The sequence below is a fragment of the Takifugu rubripes genome, chromosome 1 (genome assembly GCF_901000725.2).
Source record: "Takifugu rubripes chromosome 1, fTakRub1.2, whole genome shotgun sequence".
Classification (NCBI taxonomy): domain Eukaryota; kingdom Metazoa; phylum Chordata; class Actinopteri; order Tetraodontiformes; family Tetraodontidae; genus Takifugu; species Takifugu rubripes.
In genome coordinates this window covers 20,366,038-20,386,228 of record NC_042285.1, presented here as the reverse complement: position 1 = coordinate 20,386,228, position 20,191 = coordinate 20,366,038, and the positions used below count along the sequence as shown (strand labels likewise).

Sequence of the window (20,191 nt, the reverse complement as noted above, 5' to 3'; positions counted from 1 at the left end):
TAATAGGCAGGACGGAGCCAGTGGGACTCCCAGGAGAGGCCCGCTGATGAAGAGGAAAACCTGTCGCCGCCTTCACTAATCACGGCCTAATGGCTGCAGAAACGCCAACCACTAGTGTGTGCGTGTGTGTGCGTGTGTGAGAGAGAGAGACGCGTAATATGCATATTTGAACGTGTTTATTAAAATCATAACAGAGAAAAAACGAAAGAAAATAGAACGAAGGGAAAAATCGAGGGGAAAATGGGTTCCGTGTCCATTGCGTTAGTCAATTGTAGCCAGCAAATACGCGGCGAAATAGGTTCGGTTCGGGACTTGAGTTTGGGCGCTGTCACCTGTCACTCACCTCTGTGTTTGTGATCAAGAGGATTTGACACTGATTTCAGCCGTTATCCCACTAAAATCAGGAGCAATCAAAATACTGATCATAAAACCATTTCCGGTTAAATTAAACAGAATAAAGGTCCTTATTAAAGCCCACTCGTACCAACAACGATGTAAGTTTTAAATAATTTTCCCCGCAGCTTTTTTTTTTTTGCAGCAGTAGTTGGATTTTTTTACGCATTATTATAATATGACTCAGGGATGCAAATATAAAGCCACGATATATTTCACATTTGTAGATAAACCACCATGCCCTTTATTTGTGTTTGCTCACAATGGAATTATAAAAATCCTATTTATGAATTTTGGATTATGTTAATGTACAGAATCTTGGTCAATCATAACTTTTTCAAAATTGTAAAAATGAAATCAGACCGCTTTGTGCATTTATTAACTTGACGCCATGAGAATTCCAGTCATAAAGATGTTTGCTTTATTTTGAAAGAATCCTTCTCACTTCCTGGCCCGGCTGCGCTAGTTCCGGCTATCTTACCTTTCGCTGTTTGGAGGCCGAGATTTTCTCGCCGTCTTGGCCAATCAGAGCGCAGGAACGCTGAGGGGGGGCGGGCGCTCCGGTCTCAAACAAAGTTGTGCACTCTAAGTTGACTCCAAGCGACCCCTGATAGAAGTTTGTTTACTCTTCATTTTAACTCGGACATGATGCTGCCCGGCGGCTGAAGGCTCTTCGCAGCGGGACGTGTAAGATAGCCGCCTGACATTGTGTCCTTTGGCCGGGTCCCTGCTGCTGCGGCTCCCGACGCCGCCGCTCGGTGCGTATCTTAGCATGCCACGCAGTCAGCTAACTTCCACAAAGAGAAGAAAAGTTCTTCTCCGGCTGCAGGGTGATCCGCCCAGCATGCAAACGCTGCGTCCTTCAACACTCCACGTGGATTTGTGTATTTAAAACCGCGAAAATGATGAAGGTGAGGAGATATTTGAGGGGGAGTGGGAGGGTGCTCGCCTTCGTGTTCGTCGCCTCCGTCATTTGGCTGCTGTTCGATATGGCTGCTCTGCGCCTGTCAATTAACGACGAGAACAGTCGGATTCTGAAGGAGAGGGTGGTGAGAGACAGGGAACTTCTGAAAAAACACTCCAGGGCCGCTCAGCTGACGAGAGCGGGCCTAAAACACCCGCTTCAGAGGGTACATTCGCTGGGTTCACCTGCTGGGAGAGGAGTCGATCCAGTTGTGAAACTAGCAGAAGTTTACAGACATAGAGAGAAGCAAAAAGAGCAGAAGGTTGGGGATAAAGAGAGGACATCTTTAAAGCCCCATTTTAACAAGACGAGTCCTTCCACATATCTCTTTTCTGAACATAAAGAAGGAATCAACTGGAAAAGCATCACTACAAAGAAGGATATTTATGCAGAGAATAAAGTAAATCATTCTGATGTGAATGGGATACAGGGAGAGAAAAGTCTGACGATAGCTGAGTCCAAAAGACAGAAGCTACCCGTCGTGTCCAATAGAACAAAAACTATTCATCATGACAAAGAACCGTCTTTAATTTTGTCAACGAAAGAATCAACAAAAAGTGAAAATGGGCAAAAGACAGATCCAAAGGCAATGGAAAAAAGTAAGGTTGGAACAAAAGAGGGAGAGTTGAAGCCGTTGGAGACACACCCTTCACAAACAGCCAACGAGGATATAAATATGAGCAGAGCAAACAAAAAAATGAAAGAAAAACATGCTAAGACGGCTCCCAAAAGTCACCTGAAAACCAGGAAACCTACAGTCAGAACAGGAGCAGGCCCCAAACCCAACTCCAAAAAAGCAGGCGTGCACAAAGTGCTGTACCTGGACGCAACTCTGGTCCCCAGAGATGCCAGAGCGGTGGGCCAGTTTGGTCAGGCAGTGCACGTCAGCAGCAGTGAAGACGCCCTGGTGAGGAAGAGTTGGGACGAAGGCTTTTTCAATGTCTACCTGAGCAACCAGATCCCCTTGGACCGCGCCATCCCGGACACCCGGCCCGAGAGGTGAGTCATGTCCTGCGCCTCTAGTATTCTCACCACTGAGCGGACGTGTTTTATCTTCTGCTCATGTTTTTATCACCCTCATGCAGCTGTGCACAGACTCTGGTCCACGATGACCTGCCCTCCACTAGTGTGATCTTCTGCTTCGTGGATGAAGTTTGGTCCACGCTGCTTCGCTCCGTGCACAGCGTGCTCAACAGGTCTCCGCCGCACCTCCTCGAAGAGATCATTCTGGTGGATGACTTCAGCACCAAAGGTAATTGGGTTCTCCAGACGAGACACCGGACGAACAGAATGGAACCGCGTTGACCGTGATAGAGCTCTGATCTTTCTTCAGAATATCTAAAGGCCCCTCTGGATAAATACATGTCTCAGTTTCCCAAAGTGCGGATCATCCGTCTGCGGGAGCGCCAAGGCCTGATCAGAGCCCGGCTGGCTGGAGCAGCAGCAGCCAAAGGTGACCGCTGACGCCCATTTAACGATGACCCGGATTTTTTTTGCACCTTTCCAAAAGCATTGTGTGTCTGCGCGTGGGAGTTCGGCTGCGTGTCACTTCAGAGACAGAAACGTTCCGTTAAGTGGGCAGATCAGCTGTTCGTTTGTCACTTCTCCAGCTGGACGTGTGTTGTTCTGCCTCGTCAGTCCTTTGTTACTGGAATGTTTTCTACTTAACAGGTAATCTCCCCCTTCAGCCTTCCCTTTGAGTGTCTGTATCCTGAACACCTGACTGATGCAGATTAGCGCCTCCCAACAGGCAGCATCTGCTGTGTGTAGGGACAGTTGGTGAAAGTACATCACGCATTTCATATAAGGAGCCCTAATTTGTCAGGCTGAGCCGTCAGTTAACGTCTGCTGAGAGGCTGATTTAACCAGCTCTGAACAGCTGCAGTACGAGCAGCCTCAGACGACAACCGGCCGCTAAATGCGTAAAAGGAGGAGGAGGAGGTAAATAAGTGAGGTGACAGTGTCACTGTGGCAGGGGTCAAAGGGCACTTTTAATCTCGGAAGTTTGTAACTGGTGTAAATACAGCAGTGAGAGGCGTCATGGATCAACCAGTACGCGGCTTCTCTTGACGCGCTCACGACCGCTCCTGTGCTGCAGGCGAGGTGCTCACCTTCCTCGACTCCCACGTTGAGTGTAACGTGGGCTGGCTGGAGCCGCTGCTGGAGAGGATCTATATGGACCGCAGGAAAGTGCCCTGTCCGGTTATAGAAGTCATCAACGACAAGGACATGAGGTGAGCCAGCCGCTGCCTCGTCTGATGCTTCCTGGTCTGTAGGAGCGCTGGAGCTTCACTTCTGCTTCTGTCCTTTCAGTTACATGCTTGTTGACAACTTCCAGAGGGGCATTTTCAGATGGCCTTTGGTGTTTGGGTGGAGTCCTCTACCAGAGGCGTACATAAAGAAGCACAACTTGACCATTTCAGATCCCATCAGGTGCCACTGAGCTTGAAGAACAGTGTTTCTCTATACTGAGCTGCGTCATTCTTAATGGATCTCCTTTTTTATGCTGCAGATGTCCAGTCATGGCTGGAGGCCTCTTCTCCATAGACAAAAAATACTTCTATGAGCTCGGTGCCTACGACTCCGGCCTGGACGTGTGGGGGGGAGAGAACATGGAGATTTCTTTTAAGGTGCATCCCTCATTTATTTATTAAAACAGTCTCCGTGTGCTGCTTTTAACCCTTTTCTTCCTGCCTGAGAACAGATCTGGATGTGCGGAGGGGAGATCGAGATCATCCCCTGCTCCCGCGTGGGACACATCTTCAGAGGACAGAACCCTTACAAATTCCCCAAAGACAGACAGAAGACAGTGGAGCGAAACCTGGCCAGGGTGGCAGAGGTGTGGCTGGACGAGTACAAGGACCTGTTCTACGGCCACGGGTACCACCACCTGCTGGACAAAAGCGTCATCGACATCGGGGACCTGAGCGAGCAGATCGAGCTGAGGAGGCAGCTCAAATGCAAGAGCTTCAAGTGGTACCTGGAAAACGTGTATCCAGACATGAACGCTCCTCTGGCCAAAGCGGAGGGTCTGGTATGTGGATGGATTCACCTTGTTCCCCGTTTCCTCACATCTCAGCCCTGGTCTGATCGGCTTGTTTCTCACAGGTATTTAATCGTGGCATAAGGAAGTGCCTGGCCCTGCAGAAGAGCTCTCTGCTGTTTGAAACCTGTGATCTTGGCAAGCAGGTTCATTTCTTTATTTTAAGAATCAGACAGAAAAGCAACATGTGTATGTTCTTAGTAAAGGGGGGATAAAAGCACCTTTTTGTTCACCCGTCTCTCTACATTCAGAGTCAGCTCTTTAACTACACCTGGATGAGGGCCATCCGTCAGCAGGACCTGTGTGTGTCTTCCTTCAACCGCAGCGTGTCCTTACAGACATGTGACAACACTAAAGCTGAACTCCGCTGGTACCACAAATCTTCGGACTCCACTCTGGTGGGTTTTTCTCTCCCCAGCTGCCGGCTCTAGAAACCGTTTGTCTTTTTTAAAATGTCCTGCTTTGTCTTCAAGGCGGAGCACCTCATAGCGGATGTCGTGTCCCACCACATGTGTCTGGAGGCGGACCCTCAGGGTGACACGCTTCACCTCAAGCCGTGTAAACAAGGCGCCACGTCCCAAAAGTGGCAGTTCACACACTACCACGCTCAGGGATGAGCAGGAAACGGAGGGGGGGCGGAATGTTTCCGTTGACAGCGGCGTGAGCGACCTCCCGCCGCAGCGGCAGAGAAAATAAATCAATCTTTGAAAATCTGGAGGAAGTTTTGAAGGAAATTCTCTAAAATGGCAAAAAGACTCAAAACACTTGACTGTTATTAAATACAAAATATTTCCGTGCCAAAGGGGGGGGGGTGAGAGAGTGTATGAGAGAGTGAGAGTGTGAGAGAGAGAATAAAGAGTCGGTGAAACAGAACTTCTCTTCGTCATTACATCTATTTATGTTCTCGTTCTTCCAGCTCATCAAAGTCTGATGTGTTCAAACTGACGTTTGGGTTTCTGATTGTCCTCTTGCACGAACACCCGGGACTTTTTTGAGCTGACGAAGAATTTCAGGAAAGAGGTGAAAGGTCAAACCCTTCGGGGAAGTCCTGTTGGACATTTGCATCAGAGTCCTTCAAACACAGGACAACTGTTTATTTGCTTGTTGGCATCTGTTCGTACACGTGTGTGATAAGGTGATAAAACCCTGAGCTGCTCAGTCTTCTGTTTAAAATCAGGACTTTTCCAGCCATCAACAGAACAACGTAGATCTCAACTGATTTTTTTTTACCACATAAGCTTGATTAAAAACTGACTTTTCACGCTGGGTTCCTGCAGCTTTCAGTCTGGGAAGAAGCAGCTCACAGATGCAGAATCATGTACTCGAACTTTTCAATCTTCTGGCGGGTGTTGCCCCTGCGGATCCTGCGGTACGACGCCGTGTCGTACTTGGAGGAGGTCAGGTGGTTAAAGGAGGTCTTTGGCGTAGGCAGGGTGGTGTAGCCGGCACCCGGCCTCTGACGGACCCCCGCGAGGGCGTCCAGGTCGGCCAGCTTCGGTAGAAACTGTTGGAGGTTTGGAGTTTCTGGCACTGCGTTGTCATCCTGTAGCGGGTCAGCTGGGAAGCAGAAAGGACTAGTTTGAGTTGTGGACGCAGTCGTGCTTCTGGCTGGGGAGGACAGAACACTCCTCTTACCTGTTCCTAAAGGTGTGTTCTCCATCCGTGCCTCCGTCTTTCTGTCAACCTCAGGCTTTTCTCCAGGGTCTGCAGCTCCTGGCTGATCAGAGTTTGGTGTCTGGAGCTCAGTCCTGTCCTCCTCCACCTCTGGACTGTCTTTGATGAAGGCTCTTTTGTCTTCATCCCTGTCTGTTTCTCCACCCGTTTTCCCTTTGGCCTCTTTGTGCCCCTGATCTTCGTCACTGTAGAACACAGAGTCGTCTCCCTCCTCTGCCGGCCAGGCTTCTCTGTCCTCGGGTTCCTCCGGGCTCTGCACCGCCTCATAAGTGGCTCCACCGATGATCTCCAGGACCTGGGACACCAGGTCTTCGTCTGCTCTGAGCCCTTGTGTTTGCATCTCGGTCTGGGCGTGTCTTAATGTCAACCAGCAGTTCTCCTAATCTTTCAGCAGAGGATCCTGAACTCCTGCATGGTCAGATCTGCTCCGGTCACCCAGCAACACGCGCGCTCTCATCCTGCGTTAGCAAAGAGTGAAGCGAGTCCAGGAGGCTGGCGAGCAGCAGCAGTACCATGTAATTCTGTGTACGTGTTGGATCACTCAAGAACAGAGGGTTTGTTGTGGCCATCAACAACGCGCTCTTTGTGACCCTGGCATCCGCGTTATTCCTGAATAATCATTAGCGTTTGAGCTGGATTAACATTCTCCTTCACTTTCTCTTCAGAGCCTTTGAGCTTAACCAACAGGGTTTCTGCATATTTGCCTCGGCCAGGCCATCTGAATGTTGATGTAACCTTCAGAAAAGGAACTAATCTCCAGATTTGTGCCGTGACCTGGCCCCTGAGGGCCGAGCCCTCCCCAGCATCATTGATCCTCCACGTAACAGGTTAGGTGTCATGAACAGCAGCACCTTCTGTGGTCGTCTCCCTGCAAATGTGCACCTCACCTGTCGGTAAGACTGAAAAATAATTAAGTTTGTAATCAAGAAGACACAACTTGTGTGGTGGGGTTTTATTGTACATTGGTTACAGAACAGATTTGCAGCTGGCAATGAAAAAAATGGGGTTATAAGGGGGCATTTTGCAACAAAACTTTCGTTTTCTGAAGTGGTTACAGTTTTTCTGCTGAAGTCAAATATCACTTCTTAAACGGCACCTTTCACATGTTAAAACAGATGTGAGAAGATCTCACTGTGGTTGCCTTTAGCGGCAACAGGAAGCTAGAGACGTGAGGCTCGTTACAGGAAGTGTGACGCCTTTTTTTAACTGCACAGGTACGTGTCTGATATGACCTATAGTGACCTATATGCGTCCACGCCACTAAAGATTTGTTTTTGTCCCTACGGACTGGGACCAACGTACTCTACGGTGGCCCTCAAGGCTCAACACCAATGCAAACGCCTCCACCAGTACCAGAAACCTCAGTGTTGCTCCAGCAAATTGCTGCTGTTAGATGAGTTTGCAGATCTGAAGGGCAACAGGTTGTTTCCAATAATTTTATTGTACTTTTTCTTCTAACATAAATGCTGGACAGTTTCTAGCAAAGTGTTTCTTGCAGCTGAGGGTAGAACGTGCATTTTTCTTCAGGAGCGATGGAAGCAAAATATACATGCAGCCTGAGCACCGTTTTAGAAGTGGAAACTATTCAGTAGTAGCTCTTTATGCCCACATCCTGTTTTGAGCTGAGCTCTAGTTTTGGTTTTGAGCGCATGAACGTGACTGAAGTCCAGTTTCAATGTTGAACCCGTCATCAGTCTGGACTAATACCTGATTAATGCTGGTTACAGTCCGGTGCACCGACGTAACGTCTCCGTTTGGAGGTAACTAGAGTTTCGTTTTCATGTCTGGTGTGACCTTCACACCTCCTCCTCCACTGACCGCTGTAGTCCAGGTAGGAACTTAAAGATGTGTTTGCGGGCGCTGGTTTTCCTGCTCTTGCGGGGGAGGGTTCCAAACAAGTTGGAGATCCTCGTGTCCTCCCAGGAGGACGACAGGGAGCTGCTGCTTCCCGCCAGACTGGAGCTGCTGGTGCGGCCGAGCGAGCGGTGCTCATGGCTGCCGAGGGAGAAGGCGCCAGGGCTGTCCTCGGGTAGGAAGTCCCTGGAGAAGAAGCAGCTGCCGTCTGTGGTGCTGGCTGCACTGAAGGGGCTGGGGGAGCTCAGATCCCCAAACACGCTGGCTAGGTCGCTGTCATCAGTCAGAGCGCTCTTGTAGCTGCTGTCACTGGCGAACCGGAGGCCATCGCGTCCCACGGGGGGGCTCAGGGGTGAGGAGCAGTCCATGGAGAGGTGGGGGTGGCTGGCATTCTGGTGACCTGAAAAGACCCAGGAAGTGCACATCAGAAGTGCGCATCAGAAGTGCGCATCAGAAGTGCGCATTTTACTATAGAAGCATCTTGAGGGCTGTGATTAAAGGAAGGGATGTGGTCTTCTCACCTTGCATCAGCCGCTTCTCGTGAAGCGTAAGGGCTTGCAGCTCCACCAACTTCTCACGTAGTGTTTGCTGTACATGTAAAAAACAAAACACCACTTCTGGTAAATTCCTCAATCTTCAGATCAGTTCGCTACTGCAGCGTGAGAACATTGAGAACATCTGCTGGCCCTACTGATGCAGTCATGCTAATATAAAAACCACCTCTGTTGGAGGCTGTTGAACCCTTTCCTCCACGTTACCACAGCATCTAGCGGGCCTGATCACCTATCATCTCTAACAGCCTGGTTTCTGTGGTCTGATGGGACTTATCTCATTTACTGTAAGAAGAGACGCACCTTGAGCACGCTCATGCGCTTCTCCAGCTCGATCTGCTTCACTTTACTCCCAGAGACGGTCTCCATCCTGCAACCACATCACATCACATCACATCAGTCCTCCGACCGGGTGCGGGTCAGAGGGGACAGTGTGCGGGCTGGGTCACTCACATCAGACTGTTGGTTGATTCTTTGATCAGGTCCAGTATGTGCTGATGAGAAGATCCCTCGATGCTGGCGCCATTGATGGTAATGATGATGTCACCTGTAATAACAGAGTCTGTAAAAACTCATCTCTAATGAGGAAATTATGCTGCTTTGTGTTTGAGTATCAGTCTGTGTGTGTGTGTGTGTGTGTGTGTGTGTGTGTGTGTGTGTGGGTGGGTGATGCGTTTAGGTCGTCAGAAACGTTTTGGTTTCTGTCCAGCGACCCACCTGCAATCAGGCCGGCGCTCTCAGCAGCGCTGTCCTCGTGCACCTTGCTGATGCACGTGCACATCTCCACTGCGGAGCTGTCCTTCAGCTGCAGCCCGTACGTCTGCAACAAGGTGCAACGTTTTAGAAGACCCACAACATCACAACGAAATACACACGAGGAAGTGAAACTTACCTGGATTTCGAAACCAAAGGTCTCGTTATCTTGTTTCTCCAGGACAACTGTGATTCTTTACAGACACAAAAAGAGAACTTTAGATTTACATATGCACTCTATAAAGATTTTGAGTTTGTTTTATGTATGTGTGTGTGTGTGTGTGTGTGTGTGTGTGTGTGTGTGTGGGTGTATGTGTGTGTGTGTGTGCCATTTACCTCAGCGGGTCGGAATAATCAACCAAGGATCTGGGCTCATTTTGCTTTGGCTGGAATCACAAAGACGCAGAGTTGATTTTTCAACATTTTCACAGGTTTGCATTTTTAAATTGTCGGAACGCTCCAGGCGTTGCACAACACAGTGGATTAAAATAGTTTGAACACTCTGAGTTTGTGCAGTTGTGATTTCGAAGTTAAATCGGTGATCTGCTTGTCAAAACATTAATCTAAAAAAAATGTAATCCTCTAATCCAATAATCTGATATTTAATCTAGAGAAGTGATTGTGAGTGTGTGTCTCTGTGTCTGTGTGTGTGTGTGTGTGTGTGTGTGTGTGTGTGTGTGTGTGTGTGCGGACGCTGCAGCAGCGAACACACACGATTACCTGACCCACCTTGTGCACCCGGGGCAGAGAGCCCACGCTCTGCCTGGTCCGGTCGTTGCTTCCTCTGAGCGAGCGCCTGTACCACAGGGAGCATTTCTTCCTCAGGGTGTTATCCAGGATGAAGCTCTCCTGACTCCCCTGGTGACGCAGCCCATTGAGATTCATGGTTGCCTGCAGCTTCAGAGAGGTCCAGAGGAGCAGCGGGACCTGCAGCAGCAGCAGCTTCAGAGGGACTGTGGCCTCCCTGCTGCACATGCACAGCTGAAAGCAGAACGCGTCAAAGCGGAAATCCACATCACGTGACGTTTGTGGCGGATTTGCATCTGCAGTTGACGGTCCTTGTTTCCTTTTTCTCTGCTCAGTTTACAATGTGTCAGAAATAGAGCAGACCTGCACGTCTCCACACCGTCACCTGCACCTCTGGGTGTCTGAGGGCTGATCCCTGGGCTGATCCTCCAGACATGGAGGAGGTTTTAAGCATGGAGAGGTTTTAATGAGGAAGCACGGAAGGATGGCTTAGCTAGAAGAGAGTGGTGCTCTCCACAAACACACGCCTGAAGGCATCAGGCACGGTTCAGTTCATAAGGAACACACACACAGAAAAATCACCCACGCCAGCTTTTGTTAAAGTACAGATGTGTTCTAAAGTTTAAAAATTGGATGATCCGCTCAAGAAAATCAAAATCACAAGATATTTGAACTCGCATTAGGTTTCAGATGCAACTGTGTTTATTCTGAAGTGGCTAATTGTCAGGAACATCTCAGGAAATCAGCCCTCGTGTCCCAGATGGATCGTTGTCACCAGCAACTCTGGACGTTTTCGTGGAGATGCAGCTGTTACTGTTCCCAAAATATTCATTAGAAGACGTGATGAAACAAACAGAATTACGGTAGTGAAAATGCCCAGCAATCCCCTGAATGACGCTCAATCTTATTCATAACAGCAGATGAGTGAGAGCAAAAGTTTTCATTCTCTCTCTCGCACGAACACGCATCCTTTGAACTTCCTGGGGACTCTTATATGTCCCCCAGGACCTAAGCCAGTCCAGCCTGAATGCAATCCTAACTTGAGCCTTAATACCTTTACAGTTGTTCGGAGTGGACCCACATCCCAAAAATGTCCTCACTTTGCCAGTAAGATGTGTATTGTGCCAACACACTCACAGAAGCCTGCATTTTCATTCGCTACATTGTGGTTTTTTTTTTCTTTGTTGATTTTTTTATATTTTCCTGTAATAAAAAGCCGAGGGGTTTTCTTTTCTTCTGTGCTGCGTTTTTAACAATTGATGAAAGGAGGTGAAAGCGCGCCGGCCCGAACAGTCAGTTAGAGCTTTGACTCATATCCAGACTGCTGACGCTCCGGTGGCGCAGCTCGGCTTCCTCCAGCGGGGATGCTGCAGCCAGAAGAGAGCGGACGTGACTCACATCTTCTGAGGTAACTGTGCTGATTCTGCTCAGATACTTCGGGAAATTCTCGGTCGGACGCGCAGCCTCGCGCAGCATCAGCGCTTTCGGGATTTACGCTGCAGCCACATTCCGAAGAAAAGGCGCACGACCGCAGAGACGAGCACGCTTTATTGACCCCGCTGAGCACAAATACTGCAGAGAAACGTAAGAATGGCGAGAGCTTTTCACAACGCAGACATTTTTCCCACGTACAGTGACGTCACAAGTCTCGGCTCCTAAAAGCAGGTTTAGTCGTGGTAAACACTTTCTTTAAAAAAGATATATATATATATATATATATATATATATATTTAAAAATCAGACACAGACGTGCCATCACCATGACACCATGAACGGACAATCAGAAGCCCGGACCAGCTTCGATCCAACACGTCAAATATTTAAAGTCAGCCGACAGAAAACCACAACGCTGATATTTGCCCCGGGGCCAGAGGCGAAGACGGCACAGCTACGTCATCCATCAACAGTGACCATCCATGTCGTCAGCGTGTAGCTGCAGGGAGCCCAGCGGACAGGAGGATGACCTCTGAACTGTGACGGAGGGGAAGGTGCGTCCTCTTATTTAGATTCACAGTTTATTCCAGCAGGCACACTTCGGCCCCTAAATCTCTAACGGCGTCACAGAAAAGGTACATCAGCGTCAACTAGTGACGATATGCAAGGTGAATGCTGTCACATTACACCAGCGGCCACGGTTACAATACTACAGCCATGCATAAATTAGGAATACAAAACAGTTGTTCACAATCATTGGTCTCTGGGCTCTGACGTTGCTACCCAGAATATGCAGATGATATAAATATCATAGTCGTGTAGCGTTGTGTAAAGGGACGAAATTATCATTAATTAATCCCGCAAAGATGGAGAATTCAAGACATCTCTAATTCCTTTTGCTGCAATGTTTAAGATTGGCCACTGGGAGGCGCCAAAGGAAAGGTAAGAATTTTGACTCCGGAATTGATAAAATAAAATAAAAAAATGTAAATATATATATCTATATATATATAGATATATATATATATATCTATATATATATATATATATATATTTTAAAAAGAACCATATAAATTCATGTCAGGTCATAATCCAGATAATTATGACGGATGTGATTTTTCATAATGTCTGTCATGATCTGTTCCACGGTCTGTCATCTACAGAGTGGCGTTGATCAAATAAACAAAACCTGCTCTTGGATATATTTGAACAAAAGACAGTTTAAACCACGCAGCTGTGTGATAAGTAAATATCAACCTTTAGACAACTGAGTCATTTATCTGCTAAGCTCTCAGTGCAGCTTTTTCCAGGGATGAGGCATAAGCTCCCTTAAAATATTAATGACGTGTTCTGATGAAAACAGGTTATCTTTTAGAGCTGCCTTTAACCCTGACAATAACATTTAGTGTGTCTTTTTCTTCTAATGAGTTTTGCTTTCCTTCCATATGCATCTGTAAATATTAAACACACTGTATAAATAAATAAAATCAGATGGCAGCAGCAGTTAGAGACCCTGTCCACCCATGCAGCACAAACCTGCATTTATCAGAAATGTCTGCATTTTTGACCTGGACACGGTCGTCTATTCCAACTCTTTGGTGAGCCTCATGTGAATACAGCAACGTTCCTTTTAAGAGTGATGAGGTAATCTTAGCACTTCTGCTGGTGCATGCTGACCAGGGGATATTCTGACAGTTCCTATAGTTATTACAGTCCGTGGGAAGCTCCACCCACAGCCCAGAACATCCAAAGGGTCGGCAACATTCGCAATGCAGGAAACCAACGGAGGAGCTCCTGATGTGACTCCCAGAGGCTCCTGTGGAGCCACATGTGTAAGATGGTTCTTCCGTGATTGTCAGCTATCACACTTCTTACACAACAATACTGCGTCTGCTACCAGATATGGCACACAAACATCACAATGTGCAACATGAAGCAGTGGGCACTTAAATGAGGTAGAAAAAAATCATTATATATACATTCTTATTTCTTATGGCTCATTTTTCAAATGAACTTTTTTCCCTCTTAATGATTTCATATAAGGTCCATGTCCAAAGTAGCTGCAGGCGAGAAAAGAATCCCTGCTCAATAGTTGGCACCAAAAACAGCCTGCAGAGGTGTCCGGCAGAGGGCGCCCTCGCCAACGAGCCGTGTCCTCGGTCCTAGTGCGCCTGCACCGGTGAACAAAACAAGGACTTAAATTTTGATTTCCTTGGTGGCAGAGAGCTGCGAGACGGTTTTCTTGACCCGCAGAGCTGTGAGTCGGGCAGACGGGTTGACGTACCAGCACTCTCTCATCAATTTGCCCATCACACGGAGCGCCTTGCATGTGACACAGAGGAGAAAACACCATTCATTTCCCTTTTTAAGATATATATTTGAGTGGAATCACTGTAATATTATAGAAAGATCCCCCCCCCCCCACACACACACACACACTGCATCACATTTAGCCTGTGCCTTTATAAATACACATGTACTTGTCAGAGACTTTGTTCTGGGAATTTAGCCATGACATCAGTATGCAGCAGAGGTTTCCTCCTGTCTCACCTCACAGCTCTGCCACTGGTTGGGGACATTGGGTCTGAGTTTCTGCTCACAAACCACCTTCCTCATGTCGTCGATGGTCGGGTCAGAAGGCACCAGGTCGTAATAAGGCAGCTGAAAATCTTCATGAAGACCTGGAAAAAAAAGGAGGCAGGTTGTTTGTCCTGCTGTGCAAAACACGCACGGCCAGTTAAGCCATGTTAGGATGAATGAATTGTTTTTTTAGCTTTCGGTATTTTGCTCTTAGACCTAATCATTCCCACACGAGTGGATGCACAGAAGCCATTTACCCCTGACGGAGCATCTTCGGGCCAGTTCCCAGAACACCAAGCCCAGCGAGTAAATATCTGCCCGCTTGAACGACTCAAAGCTTTGTGTATTGATCGTCTCGTCCAAGAGTTCCGGAGCCATGTACCTGCAGAGGAGGAAGCCATTAAAGCCTAATGAAAGAAAAAAGAGGCCCCTGCCTCAAATGTCCCATTTGTGAGTCCAAGAGTCCAAGACAGAGGTTTGGGAAGGACCGTGTTAAGGTGACCCCACCTCTTGGTTCCCACTCGGTGGTTGGACGGGATGTCGATGGTGTTGGTGGTCGAGTCGTGTTTGACAGCCAAACCCAAATCTGCGATGGCCGCTGTGCCGTTCTTCTTCACCAGGACGTTTTTGGACTTGAGGTCTCTGTGAGCAATGGCGGGTTTTCCTGGATGGAAAGACGAGCGCGTGACTCATTACACAAATGCGCCATGTGCTTGGAAGAGACTGAGGAGAGCTGAACCCTCGGCCACCAGGAGCAACAACATGTCCTGATGATGAGAGGCGGTGCCGGGCTCCTACCCTGTGTGCCAATGATCTCCATGTGGAGATGAGCCAGCCCGCTGGCCACAGAGAGAGCGAGGACCACCATGCCCTCCACAGGCACAGTGTACCTGTTCAGGTAGTCGTACAGCGAGCCGTGCTCGTGGTACTCTGACACCAACCAGAGCTGGGTCCAGGAGCCGCTGTCTGCAGGACCAGATCACCAGAACACGGGGTTATCTCATGACCTCAGCAGATTCAGGATGGGAGGTTCCGTGTGTCTGCGCTCAGACCTTTGTTGTCGGCGGCGATGAAGCCCAGGATGTTCTCGTGTCTGAGCATGATGGTCTGGTAAATTTCGGCTTCGCGGAACCACGATCTCTCGTCCCTGGAGGAGAAGATCTTCACCGCCACGTCCTCTCCTCGCCACTTTCCCCGCCACACCTCCCCGAACCGGCCCTTCCCGATGCTCTCCTGCAGGACGATGGTGCGAGCGATGGTCCGCTGCACCAGCAGAGGCAGACCTGCGGGACACAGAAACAAGAGTCCGGCACCGAGGTGGCGTTCAGGCAGACGTTTGCTCGCACGCCCCCCACCTCCTACCAGATCCAGATCCAGAGGTGCTCATATCCCCGATCAGGTCTTTGAGACACTTATCAGTGGACATCAGCATCTGATCATCCAGATGTTCTTCTGGATCCTGCTTGTGAGCCGTGTAGGCACAGCGGTGGCTCTGCCTGACAAACACGCCCTGCCGCCACCCCGACACCCAGCAGGAGGCAGGGCACCAGGCTCATCACCACCAGCTGCAGCGTGCTCCAGCTGCTCCCCTCCAAAGGCTTTTCTGATGCCACAGGGAGACGGAGAGTGAGATAGTGAGTGTCCATAAACCAGAAATAACCAGAAATTAGCAGAATGTGGAAATACTGAAGCTGGGCTCATCTTGAGTGACTACTGGTCACCACATGTAACTGCAGTGGAGTTAAGACATTCTGTTCTGGTGGACGTGTCCAGTCCCAGTCCAGGAGGGACAGATTTCTGTGCTACTAGGTAGACGAGGCTTTTATCTGTAACCAGCCTTTCCTTGGTGAAAGTGTTCTTTTCTGCCTGCTAGGACAAACCCGGCTGGATTGCGGCCCTCCAGGACTGGACACCTGTATAACTAACCGATGCTGTCCAGATAATTTCTTGTAAACAAGAAATATTTTTTAAACTACTTCATCCAAAATCTGAGTGATGAGACAAAAGAGGCTCTTTCCCCTCATCGCGCAACAATGAAAGCAGGTGCACGATGCGGCCTTGGAAACATTATTGGGTTCGGCAAAACAACGTAACCTAATATTTCTCTGTGGATCTCTTAATTCTGCCTGTGGGCGGAAAACAAAAAAAGTGGAAAATCCAAAACCAGAAGAGGCTGTGCAGGCTTCAACTGTTTTGGTTTTGGACACCACAATCATCAGGAGCTTGGAAATATTAATGACTCAAAAATGAGCTAAGCTATGTTGCTATACCGAGGCGCTTCCTTGTATGTGGGAGTCATGTTGGGGGGGCTGATCTAACCTCATCACTAGACTGCAGCTGTCTCAGTAGGGTAGAGTGAAGGGGGATACCAACTGTAATCACATGACCATTGAACATACAACAACAGGAACGTGCGTCCCGGAGAACCTCTCACATGAGAGGTGAAAATGTCCTCTGGTTGGACATTCTCTTCTCTTTCCTCCTGGTTCACCTCACAGTTCCACCAGGCAGCAGGACTACACGAGGGTGGGAGGCTCTCTAACCGCCATCCCGCTGCCTTGGGCAGATTTGTTATGTCACAGGATCTGGAGGGATTAGCATCCAACTCGTCTAGCCAGGGTCAGAATGAGTGGAAAATCCAGCGCTAGCTGCTGTCAAATATTTAAAGTAACTACTGAACAATATAGATTAATGGGTGCAGGCACTGTTGCTTTATTTGATGTCTTTTGGATCGTCTTTCTGAGGTACAGCCCCTTTCCTCTAAGGTTGAAAATGCTCTTTATGGAGACACAAACCGATGTTCTGAGGGGACGTTTCAGTTGTACCTGGATGAAGGTGCAACGTCTCGTTGTTGCAGAAGTCTGTGAAGCAGCAGCTCCTCTTGGAGACATTTCTGGAGCTGTAGCAGAAAACCTGGCCATTGAGCTCAGAGGGAGACAGGCAGGATTTCACCGTCTCCTCCTTCCCCTCAATCAGCATCACTGAATTCCAGCAGGCGCCGTCCGAGGAGGTCTCACACGTATGGTTAATGCACAGCTGGCACACACACTTCAGACCTGAGGGGAGGGGAGAGGAGAGGAGAGGAGAGGAGAGGAGAGGAGAGGAGAGGAGAGGAGAGGAGAGGAGAGGAGAGGAGAGGAGAGGAGAGGAGAGGAGGGAAACAAGAAGGTGAAAGGAGGAAGGATATAGGAGAGAAGAGGGGAGGAAAGGAGAGGAGAGGAGAGGAGGGAAACAAGAAGGTGAAAGGATGAAGGATATAGGAGAGAGGAGGGGAGAGGAGAGGCGAGAAGAGGAGAGGAGAGGTGAGAAGAGGCGAGGAGAGGAGAGGAGAGGAGAGGAGAGGAGAGGAGAGGAGAGGAGAGGAGAGGAGAGGAGAGGAGAGGAGAGGAGAGGAGGGGAGGGGAGGGGAGGGGAAAGAGAAGGTGATAGGAGAGAGGAGGGGTGGAGAGGAGACAAGGGGAGAGGAGAGGAGAGGAGAGGAGAGGAGAGGAGAGGAGAGGAGAGGAGAGGAGAGGAGAGGAGAGGAGAGATGCATCTGTTACATAAAAAGGTCTGTGCACTGAAATGGCTGCAGGTGAAGGCAGCAGAGTAATGCCTCTTAGATTAACACCCAGATAATCTGCTGTTCCACTGGGAGCTGCTGTCAGGCTTTGTTTGGTAAAACTGTGAGTGACTGATGAGCACAGCTACACTGAGCCTCCCAGAAACTACAAACCCCATCTGATTAACTAATAACCAGCAGATGGAATATCAAAACCATCAAATGGAGACATGCGCTCACACATACTTCAGTTTAAACCTTCTTCTTTCACTTATTAAAACTGACTCAGTATTTGGTCATAAACACTGAAAATAAAACCTTTCATATCCGAACTAAAACACAGACGTCTGAACTGAGACACAAACAGTCGTTCCCAGCTCGTGGAAGAGCTTTTTGTCTCTGTTCCCAGATTAGAGGCATGTTTGTTATTAAAACCTTTGACTATTCTCTCTTCCACTTCCTGTCCGCAGTGCGCAACACTGCCCCCCGTGGTTTCTAATGGAAATACAACTTTTTACGACTCCTGTTTACCCTAAAGAAGGACGTTCATGGCAATAAAGACATGCAGCTCCTCTGAATCAAACTGTTTCCATCCCCACAGCCCAATAGAGTGACATTCCTAAGGGCATATTTGCTCCTCAGATCTTCCTTCTAAAAATCCAGTATTCTAAAATCATGTGGGTGGGTGTGTGCGCGTGTGCGTATGTGAGGTTTTAATTCAGTTTTCCGCGTACAGCAATGACAATAATAGGGATCATACTCTGCACCACTATGATTCGCGTTATTGTTGTACACGGATGAAAGTTTCCCGCACTCTTGTTCCTAACTGAGACACTTCAGAAGACAACAGAAGGTGGCACCTGCAGCCTGTCGAGCGTCCCAGCCCAACACGGTGAACAGGTTTTTTTTTACGAGTTGTCCATTAACTTCTCAGAAATCATCTCACCTCGATTTCAACAACAAGGAAATCAAAACCAGGCAACATGAGATGGGAAAACCCCCAACCAGCCCAACGCCGGCCCGCATGTTCTGCGGTGTTTGCGGGCACCGTTGCGGGTTAGTTTGCGCCCTTACCTGCCGCCAGCTGAGCCACACTCAGGAAGATCAGCGCCGCCTGAAAGCTCCGCTTCCCGGGACGAGTCATGGCCGAAGCGGCGCTCCGCTCTCGCTGCTGCTGGACCCGAAACACACCGGACCGCCCTGTGTCCGGTCCGGTCCGGTCCGGCCTCCACATCCACACGCTCGGTGGGAACTCTCCGCGGCGACTGCGGGAGGAAAGTGGAGCCGCAGCCGGAGCGCGTTGGCCCCGCCTCTGTTGACCTGCTTAAGAGGATTAAGGCTGCAGACATCTGATGAAGACATGTGAATGAAAGTGCGCTGCTGCATCCTTTTAACTGCTGCAGGTCCGAGCCCCCCTCCTTCCTGTGGGCAGCACGGAGGAGCCCTGAGCCACGGGGCCCATAATTGTCAGGGTTCGGGCCGTTTTTCTCGTTTCCATTATGAACTATTGGATTTATTCGTTATTTTTTATAAATGTCTGCAATTGTCAGAATGTCACCTCCGCGATATTTAAGTGCAGACGTGTTCTGTTGGCGTGAGCTCAAGTCACTGCTCATTTAGCCCCGAGGTTGTTGTTCTGCACACCCCCGCTAGGTGGTGCATCATTCCAAAATGAATTTGCGCAGCAAGCGCGTGATCAGAGGATGCTGAAACAAGCCAGTTCACCACTTTATACAGTGGGATAAAATGGCATCAACAGCAGCACATGTAATTTTAACAGCTTCAGTTTTGCAGCATGACAATTCTTACCCACAATCCTCTTGCTCAAAACGCTCTAGAAGACATGAACAGACATGTCCTAAATGTCGCATATGCAGGAGGTACTAGAGAGCAGCTGAATTTGAAAGCGTGCACGGTCCGAGTTCACGAATCTAATTGTGAACTTGTGCGCTCGCTTTGGTGATCGGAAATGCTGCTGTGCACTGGAGCCCGGCCCGGCCCGCTGAATCCTCCTCCTCGGGATTTAGTTCAAATAAAATAAATAAATAAAAACCCCGCAGGAACGAGCCAAGACAGGAAGTGCTGCTGACCGACCGTTTCCGCCGAGCAGGGAGCAGCCGTCTCAGGCCCCGACGCCTGTACATTAAACTCGGGGCAAAGCTCATCGCCCTCCAGTGCTGGAAGGTATTTATTGCGGGCCATATGGTGATAAGTCCATTCTGCTGCTGAGGAGCAAACAGCAGGTTACCAGGAGTCCCCATACACAAGTGAAACGGCAAACATAGATATTTACTTTAACACATAACAAGATAAAGACAATTCTCAACAATGTACAGCAGAATTTCCCGTTAACTGGTGAGCAAAATTTGATCAGCCCTCCATGAACTATACACGTTGTCGAGCAGAGAAGAGCGTGCGCGACCTCGCTGAACTGTGCCCGCGGGTCGACTCGGGCCGCTGAAGGCGCCTGATGGATCCGATGACACTGCATATGAGGACGGTTCTGCCAGAGGCAGGGAGCCGCCGTTCCCTGTCACGTCTGAGGTCGCCTGGGTTTATGACACCTGCCCTGATCCGCCTACAGCCGGTGGGTGGCTTTAGCCCGATTCGAATTCATGCGGTTCCCTCACTACCAGCGCAGCTGTCGGGCTCCAGCA

The 20,191-nt window shown here is 49.0% G+C and overlaps 4 protein-coding genes across 4 annotated transcripts; 1 reads left to right on the top strand and 3 right to left on the bottom strand.

Moving 5' to 3' along the window:
- Nucleotides 1–966: 966 nt before the first annotated feature.
- On the top strand, nucleotides 967–5,272 carry galnt5 (polypeptide N-acetylgalactosaminyltransferase 5). Its single transcript, XM_011610425.2, has 10 exons — nucleotides 967–2,356; nucleotides 2,443–2,609; nucleotides 2,691–2,810; nucleotides 3,456–3,591; nucleotides 3,671–3,790; nucleotides 3,870–3,987; nucleotides 4,062–4,391; nucleotides 4,466–4,546; nucleotides 4,652–4,798; nucleotides 4,874–5,272. The coding sequence occupies exons 1-10, from the start codon at nucleotides 1,296–1,298 to the stop codon at nucleotides 5,015–5,017; spliced, it is 2,424 nt and encodes an 807-aa protein (XP_011608727.2). The 5' UTR covers nucleotides 967–1,295; the 3' UTR covers nucleotides 5,018–5,272.
- A 205-nt stretch (nucleotides 5,273–5,477) lies between these two features.
- Nucleotides 5,478–6,878, bottom strand: LOC115250125 (uncharacterized). The gene is made up of 2 exons (XM_029837152.1): nucleotides 6,036–6,878; nucleotides 5,478–5,957 (listed from the first exon to the last, which is right to left on the bottom strand). Exons 1-2 carry the CDS (start codon nucleotides 6,412–6,414, stop codon nucleotides 5,701–5,703), a joined length of 636 nt encoding a protein of 211 aa, XP_029693012.1. The 5' UTR covers nucleotides 6,415–6,878; the 3' UTR covers nucleotides 5,478–5,700.
- A 118-nt stretch (nucleotides 6,879–6,996) lies between these two features.
- On the bottom strand, nucleotides 6,997–10,244 carry cytip (cytohesin 1 interacting protein). The gene is made up of 8 exons (XM_011610421.2): nucleotides 9,962–10,244; nucleotides 9,569–9,618; nucleotides 9,372–9,426; nucleotides 9,197–9,299; nucleotides 8,933–9,026; nucleotides 8,783–8,849; nucleotides 8,450–8,516; nucleotides 6,997–8,328 (listed from the first exon to the last, which is right to left on the bottom strand). Exons 1-8 carry the CDS (start codon nucleotides 10,205–10,207, stop codon nucleotides 7,871–7,873), a joined length of 1,140 nt encoding a protein of 379 aa, XP_011608723.1. The 5' UTR covers nucleotides 10,208–10,244; the 3' UTR covers nucleotides 6,997–7,870.
- Nucleotides 10,245–12,771: 2,527 nt separating this feature from the next.
- acvr1c (activin A receptor type 1C) lies at nucleotides 12,772–18,678 on the bottom strand. Its single transcript, XM_029847509.1, is given in 9 exon segments — nucleotides 12,772–13,735; nucleotides 13,964–14,094; nucleotides 14,251–14,375; nucleotides 14,501–14,657; nucleotides 14,792–14,959; nucleotides 15,046–15,276; nucleotides 15,356–15,503; nucleotides 15,505–15,596; nucleotides 18,609–18,678. Coding segments are annotated over 9 exon segments (1,248 nt in total). The 3' UTR covers nucleotides 12,772–13,609.
- Between the last annotated feature and the right edge of the window lie 1,513 nt (nucleotides 18,679–20,191).